Source organism: Rhea pennata, chromosome 7 (assembly GCF_028389875.1).
Source record: "Rhea pennata isolate bPtePen1 chromosome 7, bPtePen1.pri, whole genome shotgun sequence".
Taxonomy (NCBI): Eukaryota; Metazoa; Chordata; class Aves; order Rheiformes; family Rheidae; genus Rhea; species Rhea pennata.
The window spans coordinates 13,770,144-13,789,440 of NC_084669.1; the positions used below are offsets into that span (position 1 = coordinate 13,770,144).

The 19,297-nt window shown below is 46.8% G+C and overlaps 1 protein-coding gene across 4 annotated transcripts in view; it reads left to right on the forward strand.

The window, feature by feature from the left end:
• The first annotated feature begins 1,880 nt into the window (after window positions 1–1,880).
• SH3PXD2A (SH3 and PX domains 2A) overlaps window positions 1,881–19,297 on the forward strand; it is a 264,915-nt gene continuing 247,498 nt past the window's right edge. For all 4 annotated transcript variants that reach the window (XM_062579532.1, XM_062579534.1, XM_062579535.1 and 1 more), the window contains exon 1: window positions 1,881–1,957. In XM_062579532.1, the coding sequence (XP_062435516.1) occupies window positions 1,886–1,957 (72 nt within the window). In that variant the 5' untranslated portion in view covers window positions 1,881–1,885. The remainder of the gene's footprint in view (window positions 1,958–19,297) is intronic.

Sequence of the window (19,297 nt, forward strand, 5' to 3'; positions counted from 1 at the left end):
GGTTTCTAATGTTAGTGATTACCATGCCATCTTGTGTCATGCATGAGGCTTAGAGGTGGGAGGTCCCTCAGAGAAGAGGAGGGAAGAGAGTGCACTGAAGAAAGACAGGCAAGCCTGAAAAGCAACAGCAGAGATGGGCCCACAAGCTTTTCCCCTCTGCCCCCGTCCCGTTACCAGAAGTTGGTCTCCTGCTCGCCAGCCCAGGATGGCAGGCTAGAATTTTAGTGTTTTGCGTCACCTCACTGGTTTGGTGTGCATTCTGGTGTATGGTACCTGAGGATGGAGGAGGAGAAGGCACAACCAAAATCCTTCTCCAGCTCCGGGTAACCTAGCAGCTGCCCACAGAGAGAAAGGATGGATTGCAAGCTGCAATCCATCTCTTCTGTTTCCACGTACTCTTAAGAAAATATTTTTTTCACAGCAGAGACTATAAATATATGTGACAACAGCATGGAGGATCTGCTCCTGGCAGGATTTCTGGGGACAGTGATATAAAATAATAATTACATAAAAGGCTCAAATCTGTGATAACTGGATCAGAGTATCTTTCTCCGGGTAGGCTGAATTACGCAGCAGTCACCTCGACGCTGCCTGGCAGCAGCCTGTTGCCGTATGCTGATGGTTCTGCCTCGTTTTTGAGTTGCTCGTGGAAACCAGCTTTGGGCTTCCTTGCTTTCAAAGATCAGCCTTTAGGCTACTGTATCTATGGCTTGGTAATTCCAATGTGTATCTTTTGATCGTTATTGAAGGGCTAATAATGCAACACAAAAGATGCGATACAGAAGAAATTTGCTGGTAGCGCGTATAAGGAAATCACGTGGGGATGGACGGTTCTTTTTCCTCAGAATCTGGAGTTTTCTGAGCGTCCAGGCTAGCAGGGCTGCGCGGGGCAGCCAGGCCAGTCATCAGCGCTCTGGAAGCTTATAGAGAAGGGGGTTCGGACTGCTGTTGAAGAGCCTTGAGTCTTGGTGACTTCAGTCAATTTGGCAAAATGGCTAACGAACTTCGTAACGCTAGCTGAGGGCCGGCCGATCCGACGCGAGTCCTCTTGGCTCCGGCACAACCGTGCGTGAGGCTGTGATGCGTTAGTGAACGGAAGCGGTCTAACTGCGAGAGCAAGCTGTTCTTGGAGGGTGATGGCGGGAGGTAACGCCGCTTCCCGCGTGCGTGCGAACGTACGCAGGGAGCCGAAGTACGTTTATCGCCGTAAAAGCCCCCATGAGAGAGACGGTCGGTGCGGTGCTCCTCCACCTTTGATCCCCGGCTAGCCCCGAGCGGGGCGGGGGCCTGAGGGCCAGCAGCCGTCCCCCAGAGGGAGGGCGCCTCGGCCCCGCGTCCTCGGCCTCCCTCGCGCGCCCGCGGCGGGCGCTCGGGGCCGACCTTGCGGGCGCTTCGTGCGGCGGCGGAGGGCGCCGGCCCGGCCTTGCCCCCGGCGAGGCCCCGGGTCGGCCGGGCGAGGGGCCGCCGGGCGCCGCCGCCATGTCGCGGCGGGCGCGGCCCCCGCCACACGGGGGCGGCGGCGCCCCGGCGCGCCCCGTCCCGTCCCGCCGCGGCGGCGGCGGCGGCTCCGCGCCCCCCGGGCCGCCCGGGGGCGGGGACGGCGGCGCGGTCCGGCCCCTCCCGGCCGCCGCCGCACTCGCCGCGGAGCCGGAGGCAGCGGGCGGGGCGCGGAGCCGGGCCGCCGCCGCGAGGGGGGGAGCCGCCGGCGCGGCGCGGCGCGGGGCGGAGCCGGAGCTGGGCCGGGCCGGGCCGGGCCGGGGCATCCTGCCGCCCCCCGCGCCGGCCGGCATCGCCGCGGCGGGCAGCGCGGCGGAGGTGCAGCCAGCGCCGCGGGGCGCCTCGCCGCCGCCGGGCCGGGCCGGAGCGAGCCGCGGAGCCCGCGAAGATGCTGTCCTACAGCGTGCTGGACGCCACGGTGGTGGACGTGGAGAAGAGGCGGAACCCCTCCAAGCACTACGTGAGTGGCGGCCGGGAAGCGCGTCGCGGGCAGCGCGGGGGCCGCGCCCCGGGCAGAGCTGCCCCGCGCCGGGGCAGGTGCGAGGCGCCCGGGCCGCCACCGTGCCGCGCTGCCCCGGGGCCGGAGCCCGCAGCCGTCGGCACGGCGAGGGCCAGCTCTGCGAGCCTGGCTTTCCTCCTTACCTCATCCTCTCCGTTGTCCTTTTTTTGTTTTGTTTTGTTTTTTTTTTTTTTTTCCTTCCCTTAATGTTATCATTTCGGAGCTTCCTTCCCCTCCGAAGGCACGTCCTTCCCTCTTCCTCAGCAAGATACAGCACAGCACGGGACAGCTCTCTGAGCTCCCCGTTTCCTCTGTCGGTTCCGTGACCCAGCGGTGCTGAATGAGTCTCTGCTCTCGTAAAATTTTCTCCTGTAAAGTTACGTAGAGACCTTTTTGAAAGGGGCAGCTGGCTGGCATAGTTATCGAGGCAGACTCAACGTTTAGATCCTCTTTCATCTCTCTTTCACTTTCCTCCTTTCACACCTTGCTGCCACAGCATCCGATGAGGGTGTTCAGCAACCTTTCCGGACTTCAGTCCTGCAGGGTGTCATGTGGAAGCGTCTTTGCCTCCAGGAGTTCACACCATGCAGTGGTGTAGCTTTTGCCCATCCACGTTAGTAGAAAAGGCATTTTTTTTTTCTCCCCATCTAGCTCCATTTCTGAGTTTTATTTAAACCTTTATTTAATTCTCTTCTCAAAACACAACTTGTCTTTAAACGTGCAGAAGGCTGGATTTTGTGGGTGCAGAAGGTAATCATCTCACTTAGGTAAGGAAAAGCCTGAGGAGGTGTTGCATCTGGTGTGAAATCAATCTTACTATGCCGTGTTTCCTGGCACTGCCTGCCTGCCAGGTTTTTCTGGAGCCGGTCACCATTTGGATGGGTTGCCTGAAAGATAAGGCCAAAGATCGGACATAAAGCTATGTATTAGTATTTCATATTGCTGAGCTTTTTCCTCTAAGGCTTAAACTGTAATCCAACTTAAGGCTAGAGGGCACTGTGTTGCTGGGAGATGCTGACTTGTGGATGTAAAGCTGAAGCCCTGCTTTGCTGGGGAATTAGAGGTCTTGTGCCCAGTTCATAGGCATGGAAGGGTTGGGTCTCATGTTTCTCAGCTTGCCAACTGGATATGTGCGTTCAGGCCACGTTACTCGTTCATTGCTTCTGTGTGGCAAAGATTTCTGTAGCTTTTGCACATTGTCGCTGTGAATTGTGGCAGACTCAGCTGCAGGCTGTTATCTCACCTGAAAGGTTGTTGCAGTTCAACATCAGAGCCTGTGACCCCTCCGTAGAGAAGTCTAATAGCTCCACCGAGCACAAATATATACAAAAGAACAGGCAACAATGCCTTTCTGATCACTAAGGGAAATTGGTGTTACTCATTTCTTATCAATTTGAAGATAACTAAAAAACGGAGATGTAAGACCTGTTTTTACAGATTTGAAACAAAATATATTCTGAGTTTTTCTGTTGAAATGCTTTTCTGAATTTCTTTGGAGACTGTTGACATTGCATTTTAGCAACAGCAATCTAAACTATTAAAAAAAGCTCTCTATTGTGTTTGTAGTGGAAAACCTATTTCTTTCCCTTCATCTCTCTCCCTGTACAACCTTTCTGTTACTGTTTTGTATAATAGTTCCATATTCCTACGTGCTTGATTCTTGTTCAAAAAATTCCTAGGCTAAGTGGTTTGTTTGAGTAGTGTTGTGTCTGCCTTGCATCCCACTGACTCTCAATCTCTGGTTGTACAGTATTGAGCACAATAGGGTCTTGGCTCACAAATAACCATTGGAGTAATTCAATTAAAAATAACAGTCATTGATTTACATGTGAATCCCTTGCTTTTAGATGAGTGGATTAACCCAGAGGTCTAAGTCTTGGCCTCTTCTTCATTTCCTAGATTTAAGCAGATTGCAATTTGCTGCAATTGTATGTGCTGCAACATTTCAGCTGTCTTTGGCTGGGACAGCCAAACTGATCTTTCAGAACTGCAGTGAAGCCTAGAGGAGATGAAGGCAAGTATTAGGCACTGTGGATATGCAGAGAGAGCTAAATGTGAACAGCGTGTAAGTGCCTGTACTGCCTGGCCTAGATGCCAGGAATCATTCCCTGGGACAGGCATCTTTCGTGATATATGGGTAGTGTTTGTGGCCTTGACTCAAGAAACTGAAAGAAAGGCGGCAGCTCTGTGTATCCACTTGTGTGATCGCTGTGCGGGAAACTTCTAAAGAGATTAATACCTTGCTGAAGATTTGTAGGGCTCTGCACATGGGAAGAGATTAAGATCGTAGATCCCGTGCTATTTGAGATGAACCCAGACAGCTCTCTCCGCAGGGAAATTGCTGCTGGGGAAGGAGTCTGCAATGCTTCCCCGACGGCAGCTGAGTCGCGCAACGCTGCCCAGCCAGCCGAAGGCCCTGGGTGGTGGCATGTGAAACAATAAACAAAGGTTGGATGGTTTATCACGTGCCTTTTGTATGGTATAGCCCTAGTACAAATTACTGCTGCTCTTATAGCTTTTGACTTTCTAGATTTCTTTTTCCATATAGGCTGTCCCTAAAAATTTATTGTGCTTGATAAAATACATTAAACTTCCTTACTTCCCCCTTCCCCTTTTCTTTTAACAAGGATAATGTCAGGAAGGTCAAGTCTGGGTTTGTTGGAAAGACCCTTGGCACAACGGGGGTCGTTTGTTGGCTGAGCAATGATGTGGTGAATCTGGGTGGGTTAGGACATTTCAGTTAATGGTTCAAAGTGCCAGTTTTTCATTCTGAAAAGAAAAAGCTGCTAACAAAATCCAAATTTCTTCCTCCTTATCTGCTAAGTTTTAAACAGCTTTTTTCAGCTGTTCAATTTTAATCTGTTTATGGGGTATCTTCTCTAGCTTTTAGTCTGAAATTGTGATTGTCTGAATTGTCCAAATTAAAAATGAAATGATCCCAGAACAGAAATAGGCTCTTGTTCTAAAAAACAAAGCAAAACACTGTTGATGTCTGTCTCTCTTATCCATCCATAATGGAGTTTAAAGAGGACATGTTCTCCCCTCCCCTCTCCTCTCTCTGTTTCCAGGTTATCTTTGGGCAGATAGCTCACTCTTTACCCAAATGTCTGCCTCATTTGGAAGTTCCCCACAAGGTGCCTCTGTCTGCCAGATGTGTTTGGTGCTGTTATCACGAAGGTTAGCACCTTCACCTGCTCACAGTTTTGCAGTTGGCCTGGGTAATGACAAGCACTTGTTCAGAGGCCAAATGAAGGGGATTTCCCCTCGCCCCTGACCGCTTGCTCTTCCGCAGAGGATGGGACAGTTACTGATGTGCATTATCTTGCTAGACATTTATATGCTTGAGGTCAGTGCCGAGGTCACTAAGTGTCTCTGGGCTAACCCAAGGGCAGGGATGTGCTCAACAGTCCCAATTTCCTCTCTTAGTGCTACTCTATTCCTGTTGCAGTTGTGCTTGTTATTCAGCTTTGTATGGAATGAAGGTAAAATACTTGCTTTAGAAGTAGCTGCCCTGTTTCTTTCTAGTTAAATGAGTGAGGTATATTGCTGATTTAAGCCACCTGAGATGCCTGCATATTGCCCTTGATTCCTCCCCAGGGTAACTGTTTCCTAGTGTCATCCCCAGATGTCTTGTGATGGCTCTTGTAGGAATCCCTCTGCTGCTTGGAGGTGGTAGCTAATCTGCTGGGGTTGCTGGCATGTCCCTACTGTGAGGGACTGCATCTTGCTGTGCAGGTTTTCAGTGCTGCTCCCAGGAGAATATGAGTGCACTTGTCACAAGTGACTGACTGTAAAATGTTAGTGTGGTCAGAAGCAAAAACTTGCACCACCAGGGTCACACTGATCATTTATCTTAGCTGTCCCTACTCACTACTTAGGCTCTTCAGTGCAAGTCACTGACGAGCAGATGTCTTCATGTTTTTGTTTCTCTTCACTGCAGGCTGCCAGTGGTACAGAAACAAGCGCCGAGGAGGAAGGTCTGGGTACATTATGGGATTAGTGACAAGGGTCTTTGGCCTTATGTTGGTCCCCCATTGCTTCCATGGGAGAAGGAACTGGATTCTCCCCTGCTTGGGTCATCAGCTGGCCTCTCCAATGAGGCCCTACCTGTAAGTTTGAGCTGAGGAGCAACATGTGCCAGTTGTGCTGGAAGTACCAGCAACTCACGGGTAAAAGCCCAGATTTGTTTTTGTTTGTTTGTTTTTGTTTATCTTTTTTTTTTTTTTACCATTTTAGTTTGCAAAGCTGGAGAATGTGAGCTAGATTTCTTCCAGAGTGAATGGGACATAGTACTCCTGGAGCTCTCACAGCCTGTGGTCTAGAGGTGCAGATCAATGAGGGACCTGACATGAAACAGAAGGCAACAATGCATGAGGAGACAAAGCAATTATTTAGGACTTCTGATCTGTTTTCTGTCCTCTTCTACTCTCCCATTAAGAAATGCTGTGTGGCCTTGCTTCTAGGGCCTATGATCTGATTTGACTCACTGGTCTGAATTATTATCTTTGCTTGGGATGCTGGGAGAGAGCCAGAAAATTAGCAAGCTGCTCCGGTGACTTCATCATTCCTTGGCATTGAACTTCCATGCATTGGTAAGGGTTATGTCAAAGATGGCTGTGATCCCCTGCATGCAGAGCAAAGGCGAGCTCATGAGGAATGTGGTCAGGGTAAAATGTTCCCTTTTCCCTTGCAGTGGCTTCCTCTGTATGTAGACCCCCACCCTGTCAGGGTAGACATATTTCTTTCAGGATGATTTCCATTATTCTGCCTGTTTTAGTTGCAAATCTGCTGAATTTTGCAGTCTACAAAACCTTCATTGTTTTTAGACTCTGATGAAACACATTAGGAAGAAAAAGAAGTCAGTATTGACAAAAAATGTGGAAGCTGTGGATGGTCAGTTCTCTGCAGCTTGGTCTCACTCTTTGTCCCTGCCCTCAAATAGCTTAGGGAGTGAGAATAGTGGGAGGGAGAACACTAACTTTTCTGGTCCAAAGCTATCCACACCTAATAGTGATCAGAGGACTTCCACTGATAAGTGAATGCAGTGACAAAGGAGAGAGAAATGCTGCTTGTGGAAGTGGAAGCTTTCTCTAGCAGCGGAGGTTTATTTTCTGTGCTGTGTTGGGTTTTTGCTTTTCAGTCATCAGTTATTTATGAGGCTGGTATAATGTACAGGGCTGTTCTCTTTCCTGCCTTGAAAGATGCACTTTCTGCCTTCTTTCAGCATCCTCTTGCCTTTCTAGTGCCATACCTGCATGCAGTCCTCCCTCTTGGGGATCCCTTCCATGTTACCTTATTTGTAGTCTCAAGAGGTACCAAAGAGAGCCATGGTTCTTAGAGGTTCTTCAAGGCAATAGGCTTGCAAACCTGCCTCAGGACACTTCAGTCATCCATGCGCTATCTGGCATTTGTTAACTCTGTAACTCAGGCTCTTCTCAGAGGGTAGCTCAGTGGGCTTTGTGCAAGAATGGATTAAGAAGCACTCACAATCCTTCCTTCCAGTGGAGCTGTGGGTTAGAAATAGCGACCAAGATACAGTAATATCTGAAATCAGCAGTTTGTGAAGTAAATGGCTGTCCTTAGCCTTAGAAATAGATTAAAAATGAATAGAGGCACAAGGTAGTTATCCAGATTTGCTGTACTCCATCTACTGTGTTCAGAGCAGAGCGAAATAACACAGGAGGCTGTAATTCCCAGTGAGCTGCCTGTATTGGCTTTCGTGTGGTTGAGCATGCAGTGTGGGGAGGGCAGCCAGGAGGAAGCTCAGTGAAAGGCTTTTTGCAAACCCCTGAGCTGAGGATGGTAGTAACAGCTCCAAAAGCCTCCACCTTCCATTTTAAATGCGACTAAGACTCCACTATTGATTTTAACTAGGACTTAGTTACCAGGGGGAGTGTTGTCCTCAGAGATAGCACGAATGTTTTCAGCTGCTGCAAACTGCCAGTGACCTTAGTGGCTTCTGAAGAGCCTGAGTGTGTGAGTGGATAGGTGGTGGGGCCCACATGTGCGGCACAACTTGCGGTGTTGGGGCCACAATTCCCCCAGTCTCATTGCTGTTAGCTAAAAGGGAGGGGAGAGGACTGGAGGGAGTGAACCACGTCCCTTGCTCGGAGCGGGAGATGGGAGAAAGAGAAATTAACAGGCTTCCTTAGGAAGCAAGTGGTGGAATAGGAAATAGAGCCCAAACTCCCCGCGTCCCAGGGCTGCCTCTTTGTAGATCCCACGTGTTTACCCAGTTCTGTCCATGGGCAGCTCAAAATCCCTGCTGTATTGCCCTCCTCCTATCCCTGTGAGATGGGACTGTGCGGGCACCCTCCTGGGGGGGCTGAGACAGGCCCAAGGCCACTCAGGAAGTCTGTGGCAGCATTTCCTATTCATCTCTTTGGCTAGTAAAACAGTCTTCTAATTTATCTGATAAAAGTATATTGCATGAAGAAAATAGTACCCTTGTATTCTGTCATTTTCTTCCTCAAAAACTGTTTTCCATTTCGTATGGATTAAACAGGAAGAACGATTCAATTGACCCTACCTGAGGCAGGAGGTGACGTACAAGCTCTTTAATTTAGTCATCTGGGAGGAAACAGCTGGGTCTTCTAATGTGAGATGGCTTATTTTTTTTTGACCTTCCTTTTTTTTTTTTTTTTTTAATGCCATGTCCTCTTAGTTGGTGCCTGTTCACACAAAGGGAATTGGTTGCCCTTGGTTGCCTGTAACAGTGGAGAAGAGCAGGGGAGAAGAGCAGGATCCCCACCGGAGAGGGCAGACAGCACTGCTGCGTTGTCTGGCATTGTGAAGCTAAAAGCTTTCTTGTAGCTAAAAATGACACCTTCTTGCCTGGAGCGTGCTGTATAAATACTGCATGAAAAAGGTTGGGAGCTGCACAGTAATGTACTATTTGGGATTGGCAGCGTCTGCTGCTTAATCAAGTAGCGTCAAATCCAAAATATAGTAAAGGCAATGGCAAAACTCCCAGTAGCTTCCCTGGGCCTTGGCTCACACCTTTAGAGAGAGGCCTTCTTGAAAGTTTTACTGAGGAATCTGTAAAAATGTTGTTACTTAAGAAAGTGCACCCCTTTGCTCTTCATTGTGAATGCAAAAAAAAGCTCTCCAGAATCTCTGTTATGTTCTTCTAGGCAGAAACATCACATTTGGAAAAAAAAGGCAAAAGAAAACCAGGTGGATATCTCTACCTGGAAGGGTTTTAAAATGGAATATCTCACAGCCTGGTTAGGACATTCCTAACTTAGTCTGATCACTTATTCTTTGCACCACCTTCAATTTGGAAAATAGTCAGTCTTGCATGCTCACATTCACTAAATGTCAGTAAATCTTACCGTAAGAATACTGTACGTTTCACTGTAATGCCTAGGAGCTTTTATTGCACAGCGCTAAGACCTGTGCTGACAGACCTGAAAGATGGTCTCTGCCCGGGGCAGTTAAGATAGGGGAGGACACTCAAATGCAAACAGGTAGGGACAGTTAGATGGTATCAGTTGCCAAAGCAGGTGATGATCTCGGCAAAACAGTAACCCAGACTGTTGTCTGGTTTTCTCTTAGGCATCATTGCAAAGGTAGAGCATAGAAAAGGATAACGTAACAATACTTTGAATTGCCCTGGGGTGAAGTTAGAGCAGAGAAAATACTCATAATACTTGTAAAGAGCCTGAAAACAGTGGTGTAAATGGTTTGGTGCTCTTTCCTTAGGATGACTTTTGTGATGACTATATGGACAGTATTGAGGCATTGATTTCTGAAAGCTTTTCTTTTTTCTTTTTCTCTCCTCCTCCTCCCCCCCCCCCCCAGCATTTTGAAGAGGAGCTCAGTGTGTAGTAAGCAGGTAACCAAATGCTTTAACTGGGATTCTAGATTTTTGGGCAGAATATACACTCTAAAATCTGTTTCTTTGTCCTGATTTTGCATATTGCTCTGGTAAAACTGCAGTGTATTTCTGATTGGTCTTAATAGTCACTGACTGCTCCAGCAGAGGACTTGAGTGTACTGCGGTTTCCCAGTAAGGCTGTAATGTTGTTTAGCCACATTCATTATAATGCAACTTCTTTATTTTGCGATGGTTGACTCGTCAGATGGAATGAAACACTGATGGGCTTTAGGTGTCAATAAATACATGTATGGTCCTGTACTTACTGTATTTGAAACCTAACTAGCAATAATTATGTTCTGACATGTTGCTAGTACTGTTTCTGTGACGAATGGGATGTGTTTTCTTTCCTATAAGCCATGCTAACAAAACACAGTGATGTTCTAGGCTGCTACATTCACAGCAGTCAGCAGCATGATCTTACAGGCTTGATGCAAACTTGGTCTGCAAAGGAAACATCCATATCTACATCTGTCAGGAGAAACGTGCCAAACCACTGCTAACCATAGCTGTGTTTAAACACGGACGCCACACTGCTGTTCTGTCTCCTTTTTAGAAGTCTTCCATAGCCGCCCCTGCAGTACAGGAAGCGCATGTGGTTCTCGTTCTCTGCTGTGCAAGACGTGCCTAGAAATGCAAATTTTGATGGATAAAGTTCATATCATCCAACAAGGCTTTACCTGTTTTCTGGTTTGGTACAGGCAAGACATTGTATGGTGCAGCAGAAGTGCTCGCGTGTCCTCTTTTCTGGAGGTGTGGCCTTGGATCATTGGTACAACCTCTCTGGGCCTCAGTGTCCTTTGCCGTAAAGCAGAGATAGGATTCACTCTTCTTTCACAAAGTGTAAAGATGCATGTGCTACCTAAGTGCTGACTGTTAGTATAGGCTTAGAAACCCCTGAGTTTGGGTCACTTCCCTCTATCAGCAGCTCCACCTCAAAGAGCAGGGGCTGCAGAATGGCAAGGAGATAGGCTATTGCTTCCCTAACAGCATTCAGTAGGCACCATTGTGGGCAAAATGATGCAAAAGCCACCTTCCCCTCCATGGAGACATATGGCTAGGATGCCAGGTGCGCTTGTCACTCCTGTGCCTGTCCCTTCAGGGCTTTTGTTCTCATTTTGGAGACCCCAGCATCTGAGAAAGTGTTTGAGGTGAAATATGGAAGATGGTCTTTCTGGGGAGGAAAGCCGTTGACAGTGAGTTACTAGCTGCTGCTGTCTGATCTCTGGGAGACTCCATATTCCCTGTCAGTAAAACTTGCACCCTCAGTGTTTTGTTGCAATAGGGAGCATCTGAATTACTGTTATCCTTACTCTGTGAAGATGAGAGTTTCCACTTGCTTCCTCAACATACTGAGATTTTTTTTCCTACTCCTTAGCTCTAGCTGTTCTTATTTGTAATTTAGCCCATATAGATGTCTTCAGGTAGCAAGTCATTCCTCTAGGTGGATCTTTCAGACTCCCTGATTTATTTATTTATTTTAACTCCTTTTCCCCCTACTCACCCCTCTGCAGCAGGTACAAACCCACAGTAGATCACTGCAACCTCAAGCAAAGTCCTCTAAAAATAATAGCTTAAAATGTTCTTCTGTCCTGTGTCCTGTGAGTGCTTTTCTGTGCTGTCTCTGAGCTTGATGTGTATTTCCTTTGCCTGCAAATTTGGCACTCTGACATCTTCTGGCCTCAAGTGACCTGGGCTGTAGGACCACTATTAATGGGATGGATGCTGCAAGCGGCAGCTGAGCTTCCAGTCTTGAGCTGAACCAGGGCAGCTGGCCCAGCCCCTGCTAGTGCATGAGTGGGAGTCCTGCAGTTTCCCAGGGCTGTCAGTCCAGCAACTTTCACCAGCATTAAAATCACTTAGCATTTAAAAACAAACAAACAAGGATACGTGAAGTATTTTCCTGGAGGAAAGCCATAGGGAGCAGATTAAGTACGTCTCCCTCCTCCCATCTCCCAAGCGTGTCACAGGAAGAGAGACTGGAGTTCAGCGTTTTCCTGAGCAGGATTCAGGCAAGCTCCGGAGCTGGCGTCTGGGACAGGGAAGAGGAAAGTCAGAAGTAGAAAGGAAGCACTGTGCGTGTGCACGTGTGTGTGTGTGTTTGTGGAGTGACACTGTCAATCCCTGAACCAGCCCGGGTGCTAATGTCTCCTTTTATTAGCAAAAGAGCTGCTTATTTTCTATTAGTAACAGCAGATTAAAGCTATTGGCTGAAGTAGAGAAGGTAAAAAGTGACTGGTACTAGTGTACCATCCATGCTGGTTTTCCATGTACTGTGGTGTAGCAATCTTGTAACTTCTGCGTGTTGCAAGTCTTGGACATGGTAACAAGATTTTTGCTCTTCCCAAATCTAAATAACTTTCCCCTAATGCATCAGAAAAATCCATTTTCAGAAGACAACACAAGATGTATTATTCAAAGGTAATCTAGAGCAGTTTGAGGTAGCTAGCCTCTAAAATACTCTCGAGACATGCAGAGACTTCCAGCTGTTCTTGCTCAAGAAGAAATTTTCTGTTTGGTCTTTAGCTTCTGTCTTTATGATTGTGTAAAATCTATGGCAAAATGCTGGATTGTTTTGTGGAAACAGCTTTTCATCTGTGTCTTAGTTGCGCTGTGGTAGCTTGAAATTTATCCTTTAATGCAGACATACCCGATTTGTAAAGGTAAGTATAAATAGTTCACTTTTAACTGTCACCAAGAATATTAAAATGATTCTTTCGTGGGTAACAACTACTGGAGACTGCAGTACCCTTGATCCAGGCAAAAAGTGCATTGTCCTGTTAAACTTCCATCTGTCCCCTTGACATGAGGACAAGCAGCTGTATATATAGCAATGGCAATTTGCTAGTGTCACTGGAGAGTAATGCTGTGTATTGGTGTGTGAGAGGTGTCTTCATCTCAGAGGGAGCCTCGATTTTTTTGAAAGAACTGAGGCTCTGGTCGACTGAGTGGAATTGGTGTTGGCTGGTGATCTGATAAGCACTGAGGTTACAGTGATACGTCATTCTTCTCTCCTTGCACTGGGGGACTGCAGTTGTTGGGTAGGAATTGAGGTTTTGGAGTGATGCTGTGTGTGTGCACACTCACGTGTGTTTGCTTCTGTTTCAACATCCATGCTGCTCTGCATTTGTACACAAAAAGGCATAGATAAAGAGATGAAACAGAAATCAAAAGTTTGCAATGGATCTTTAGATTCCGTTGGAGCTGATTCCACAGTCATCCTTTTATCCTTTTTACTTCTTCCCAAAATCTTGCCATGGCATGGAGTTGTTTCCCATTGTTTTCATCCTGGAGTTTTAAGTGGCCTTCCAGACCTGGGACTGGACTAAGGATCATCTTATGATCAAGCGCTGCTGGATTTGAAGGTCTATAGAAGGACTGAGAACAAGGCAGTGTTGTGCTTCCAGCAGTCTGTGAACCTGAGCAGAGGTGATGCAAAGCTTTTTTTGTGTACTGAGGGTTTTATGGGCCTCTGCACACCACATTCCCATAGAGCGATGACAAACCATCAGGATACTCATCTGGTAAGCAGAGCGCAATCATTCCCTCCCTATCAGGCTTTGATATTTGTGGGAGTCCAGGTGTTCTTGGTTTGTGTTAGAATCTTGTTGGTTAGGAGCTAAAAATCCTTGGCTATTGTCTTGCTCTGTGTGGGGGGGATGTGGACTGGGTTGCAGTAAAGACCGTGACTCAAACCAAATCAAGGATGCAGCTGGCTGTGTGATTTGGATCACAGGGGATCTGAAAACATCGTAAGGAGTCAAATGAGGAAGTGGTGTCCACTATTTTCATTCATAGAAAGGTAAAGACTGAGGTTACCACTGATAAAAGAGTCCTGACATAGGACCGACAGTCCAAACCTTATAAAATTCTCATTTTACTTATCAGCATCCTGTCCCACCTGGTCCTTTATCAACTTTTTCTACATTTTGTTAATGTGAGCTGTAGCAGAGCTGGATCAAGCCTCTTTTACTGAAAGGCCAGCACATTGTTTTTACTGCGTGCTGTGATAGAAAGGGTTAAACAAATGTGGTGGGTAGCAGCTTGCTTCAGGCAGTAACATAGCAGCAAATGCTGAGATGACATGGGAACACTCTCTAGCTGACGTCCTTGCAAGCCTCTTAGTGACATCAAACTCCTGGATGTTCTCCAGCCTAGTCTGGCCTTGCCCCAGTGACAATAGATGTTAATCTGTTGGCCTGTCAAAAAACAGTGTTAGTGGTTTTTTCACAGACCCATTTCCAACCCTCAGATTTCCCTGCTAGTAAGCACAGCATTATGTCATCGTTTTACCAGAAGCCAAGCATCGAAGCCAACTTCACAGTGCTGTCATCAGCAAATGTCCATTCACTTTGGGCCTCTGTCTGAGTTCCCAGGGCTTTTCTTCCCACTGTTGCCTGTGTCCTGTTGTCTGTGTCCACCAAAAGCTTCCAGGCGCTTTATGGGAAATGTGTGTAGGGTCTAGCAGTTGCAGCTAATGCTTTCAGACCTATTTGCCTTAGATGGGGCTCTGCTCAGGAAAGATGCCTTGGTTTGTAAAGCTACATCTTTCAGTGATTGCAGCAAAGACAAACTCTTTGAATCACAGGTAAGACAAGATGAAGGCATTTGCAGCCCAGCCTTGCTCCCTAATTAATAAAATAGTAGCTAAGCCATAGCCAGGAGTAATACCCCTGGCCATGCTAGCTCCTTTTTATTTCAAAACACAGTAGCTGGATTCCTATTAAAAAGACCGTCTGTTAAATTGCTAACGTTTTAAATTAACTTTCTTAGCCTTCAGAAGCAAGATTCACCACACATGAAATAAATCCCTTTATAATAATTTTGTAATTATTGTTCCTTGGTTTGCTTCTATGCTTATTTCTAGCTTTGGCTTCCCAACTTTGGGCTAAGTGGCAATTCATTTTTGCGGAGGTACCATATTTAGTATTACTCTTAATATATATTCAGGCTTTGAACTTATCTAATGTTTTTTATTCAAGGATCCCAAATACTTCATGCACTGACACCTCTTTGCAAGGTAGGCAGATAAGCAGGGGAGAGCAGTGTGTGCTCTGCAAGGGGTATCTCTTGGTAGAATTGCCTTTTCACAGCACATTAAGACTAGTGCATGTTGGAAATGCTAATTTAGGATGATGGAAAAAATTTCCTTTTATGGCTGGAAGTGAGGAACAAGAAGGTAAAGAAGAGGAATTGTGTAGTCTGTGCTTTGAGTTTGTCATGGGACTGAAGAACATAGACCTTGGACAGACCTCCTGGGTCATCCATGGTGGATGAGCATGTTGCATTCACACAAATGAACCTGCAGGGTGGCTAGGGGGAAGCCTCAGTCTTCTGATGGTTATTAACTTCCAGCATAGACTTTTTTAATCCTAACCATCCTGTTTGTTCTCCTGGTAGTATTGTCTTTTTGCATAAACATGTCTTCCCTTTCAGTTTGGTTTGATCTCCTGTCCACTTTTTTGTCCTCTCTTCTGTAGAGAGTGACCTTATCCTTCCTGAGCCTTCATTCTGCTGAGCTACTCTAGCCTCCTTTTGTAGAAGGAGACACCCTCAAAGATGCCTAGCAAACAGGTTTCTCTGCCCCACGCTGCTCACAGTCACTGCAGACTGAAATTCAAGTGAATCGTTTAGACTGAGCACCGGAAACAATCCGGTCTGGCCAACATTGAGCTTGTGGTGAGCTGGTTTGCACTGCTGAGTACAGCCTTGCCCGTGATGGCAGGGGCAGACGTACCCACCTGGAACCAGGTTGGCCTCGGTGGGGTGGTTTGCTGAATGCAGCCAGATGTGATTTGAAGGAGGAGGGCTGCTCTGTCTGTCCTGTCTCTGACTTATGCCCTGTGTCGGCACGAAGGACGATGGTTGTTGGGAAGTAACTTGTGACTCTTTCATGGTCTTTCGTTTTCTTCCCTTCAGGGAGTTTAAGAGAGGCTAGTCCCAAAGCCTTGCAGTTGATGCTACGCTTGCAAAATCAGAGGGGAGAAAATGCAGTTGATTGTTCCCACGTTAGTTCTAATGAGAGTAATCTTAAGCAGATGGTGTCTATAATATTCTGAAAACACATACAAACTGTTTTTTAGCAGGCATTGAGAACAGAGCGGGGGAGGTGTAGGGCATCATCTATGCAGGCAGCAACTTGTTTGGTGAGATACTTGGCACAGTTGCTGAAGGGCTCAGGTAAAGTCCTCTTGGTTGGGCAACCTCTGCTTTTGGGGGTAGCACGACCAAGCAGTGAGCATGTCGTGCTTGGGTAAGAGGAGAGGTGGCCTGCAGTTTCTGTCTGAGGTTCAACAACAGTAAATAATTCCAGATTGACGTTCTGAAAGTACGCCTTTTTTGTGTGAAGGGAGAACAAGAGGGGAGCCAAACAAAATAAGAGTCTCGCAACATTTGGGGAAGAGAGCCAGGGTCATTTGGAGCCTATAGTATTGGCAGGCACGGAAGCGTTGTGCCATATCCCGTTTGTATCGGCAGAGATAACTGTGGTGATTATCAGCAAGCTTCTTTGTAGCTTGATTTGTGATGCTCGTGATCCAAAACTGATGCTGGCGTGTTTCAGAAAAACACTCTTTTCAGCTTCCGTATCTGCTTTTTTAAAATGTTTTTGGCATTTGCCTTTGGGGTGAGGGAGAGGCTTTAGCAGCCCTTGGGATTTCAGTCCCTGTGAGTCCAAATTGTGTGGCTATAAATCTGCTGCCATTAAAATTAATGTCTCCTGCTGCTTGAGTTGTCTCCTTTACCAAACTGAGTGCTGAAGTATACTCCAGGGAAGACACACTGAGCTGCTTTTCCAAAGCCACCCTTGACCCTGGCTGTTTGGCCAGCCATCCTCCTGGCTGGTCTCTCCCCATCCTTCTTTGCTGGTGAACGTTCCCAGGACCTCGTGTGAGGATTTTCCAGGGTCTTCACTGTGGCTTGGTGCCAGTTTTTACACGTCTCTTGGGACTAGCTTGTTATCAGAGGACTAAAAAGACTTTGTAACAGCTACAACTCACTTTCATCAAGGCAATCTGAGAGACTTGTTTGCCCTTCAGATATTTAACTGATGCTGAATCTGATTTCTTTGTGAGACGCAAGAGGGGAATACAGTGCCTTATGTTTTAGGACAGTGGTTTTTACACTGAGGCTTGTGGTCCATTTCAGAAGTGCTGGTAAAAGCAGTGATTGGCAGTAGGTTTGCCTTTTTTAAGCCTGAAGTCACTGTTCTGTGGACTAAAAATGTGCAAAGACCACTTGTTAAAATATTTGGTATCTTCACTGTGCCTTTCATTTGAGCTTCTCGACAAGCGTGAATGAAGCTACAGAAGCATCTTGGAATGTGTGCTTCCCATGAGAGTGTCAGCAATGGGTAGCAGTCTGTGGGATCATGAGTAAAAACCTTTAATTTTCAATGGAATTTCCTAAAGGTAGGATCAGAAGGCTGTGAATCCTCTCCCTGGATGGAGTGAGATGTGTTTATGCTGGAATAATGATAGTTGTTCAGTGGCAGCTCCTTTGTAAGGCTTCTGTATAAAAAATTCCTATGTAGCAAGGCCTAACGTGCAGTGAGGAGCCAGGGCTGGTTACTAGAGAGCATGCAGTAATGCTTCGTGCTTCCAGCTAACTGCTTCTCTGAGACTCGTGAAAACTTCATAGAGCTGATTTAACCTCAGTGCAGCCCTGCAAGGAAAAAGCTTAGGTCGGTGTCTTATTTATTTTTTCTCTTCCCCTCTTTCCTTCCCCCTGCATGATGGGAGACCTGGCATGACTTGGCTATTGTCACTGAGCAGATCAGTGGTGAAGCTGGGAAAGAGTAGCCCCAACATGCTGGATTTGGGGTTTAGGGAGGCTGGTTTGAGACTTTCTCAAGAAGCATTGCATGTCTGTGTGTGGTGTAGGAATTTTCCTAGGCACCTCTGAGATACCCACCCCCAAAATCCGTTCTGTTGATACTGGCCAGCATCTGTTGATTCCTGTCGTCTGTCCCATGCTCCAACTACCCGAACATATTCGAGCGTGAGGATGGGTATTGCCCTTAACGCTCTCTAGGTTATGGCAGAACCCAGGAAGGAGCAGGTCTCTGCTGCCGCTAGCCCGCGGGGCTGGAGTCAGTGCTCACAGTCAGCAGGCAGGAGACGAGAAAAGACTTCTCCCGGGCTGCCTTGCAGTTGGGACCTTTCGGTGTAAGCTGAGCCACCTCGTATCGGATGCGATTACAAGTGCACGGGTCAAACAGCTGACGCCCGGCTCCCTCTCCAGCCACCCCAGGGATGCCGTGCCCGTGAAGGCAAGGAAACGGAGCAGGGAGCTGTAAGGCAGGACAGCGTTACTGATAACGTGCCCGAGATACCAGGCTTGTTTCCTGAGGCTGTGTTACCTCATTGGCAGATGGAGATTAGCAGGAGAAGTTGGGGGCATTGCCAACAGCTGTCACTTATTTTACAAAAAGGAAGGCTAACACTGAGCAGTGTAACTCTGGCTGTGAAATACTTACTTGACTGACTGTTACTGTAATACTTTAATTTTAGCCCCATTTGTATAATCTTTTTAAGAACATTCATCGCAAAAGCGTTCCCTCTGCAGTGTTTTCTTACAGGTGATTTTTTGAACTAATTGGTTATTTCTCTTGCATTGGGAGTGCATGGCTGAGGGGAAGAGAAGAAAAAAAAAAGGAAAGAAAGAAAGAAAAAGAAAAGGACCCTTGCTGATTAATTTGTACCCCTGGGGTTTCAGCGGACAGAGGAATTGCAGTTTGTTGTGCTTGAGCAGTGAGCTATAGCAGTGATTTTTGACTCCACACACTCAGTTGATTTGTGAAGAGATACTGTTTCTAAAATTACAGGAGTAAAATGGTCTGCCTTTGATCTCGGTTTAAATTGCATGGGCAATTTACTGCAACTTAAGTTTCAGTGCAAGAGTAGTGGGGCGCTACATCTGCCTGCATATGTATAGTCTGCCCGAATACGTGGTAGTGCAAACTTGCCTTCTTTGCAGCCGAAGCGCAATGCAAGTCATAGTTTATGGACAGTTACCATGAATTAACTAATGCATATAATAAGGTAAATCGTGGCACACTAGGGATATGTCTGATCAGTATGTCACATGATCTAGTGAGCAGTCTAAAATGGTTTCAGGGACTGGGAGTTTTTGACTAGATCTCTTCAGTGTAGTTTTTTGTTCCTTCAACACAAAATGATTCATCTGGTGACTTGAGGATGAATCAAAGGTCTCTCTGGCAATCCCCATTGCTTCAATGGGTTTTCTTGGGAAGATTTTTTTATTATTATTTTTTATTTTTTATTTCTACCCTGGTTTAATCGGACTTCATAACAAAAAACAATGTTTCTTGTCATGGAGTGCTTTGAATTTGCTAGCAAAGAGGGTGTTACCACTACCTGAGATGCCTCCCTCTCTTAAATTGCAACTCTTAATTTGATTTA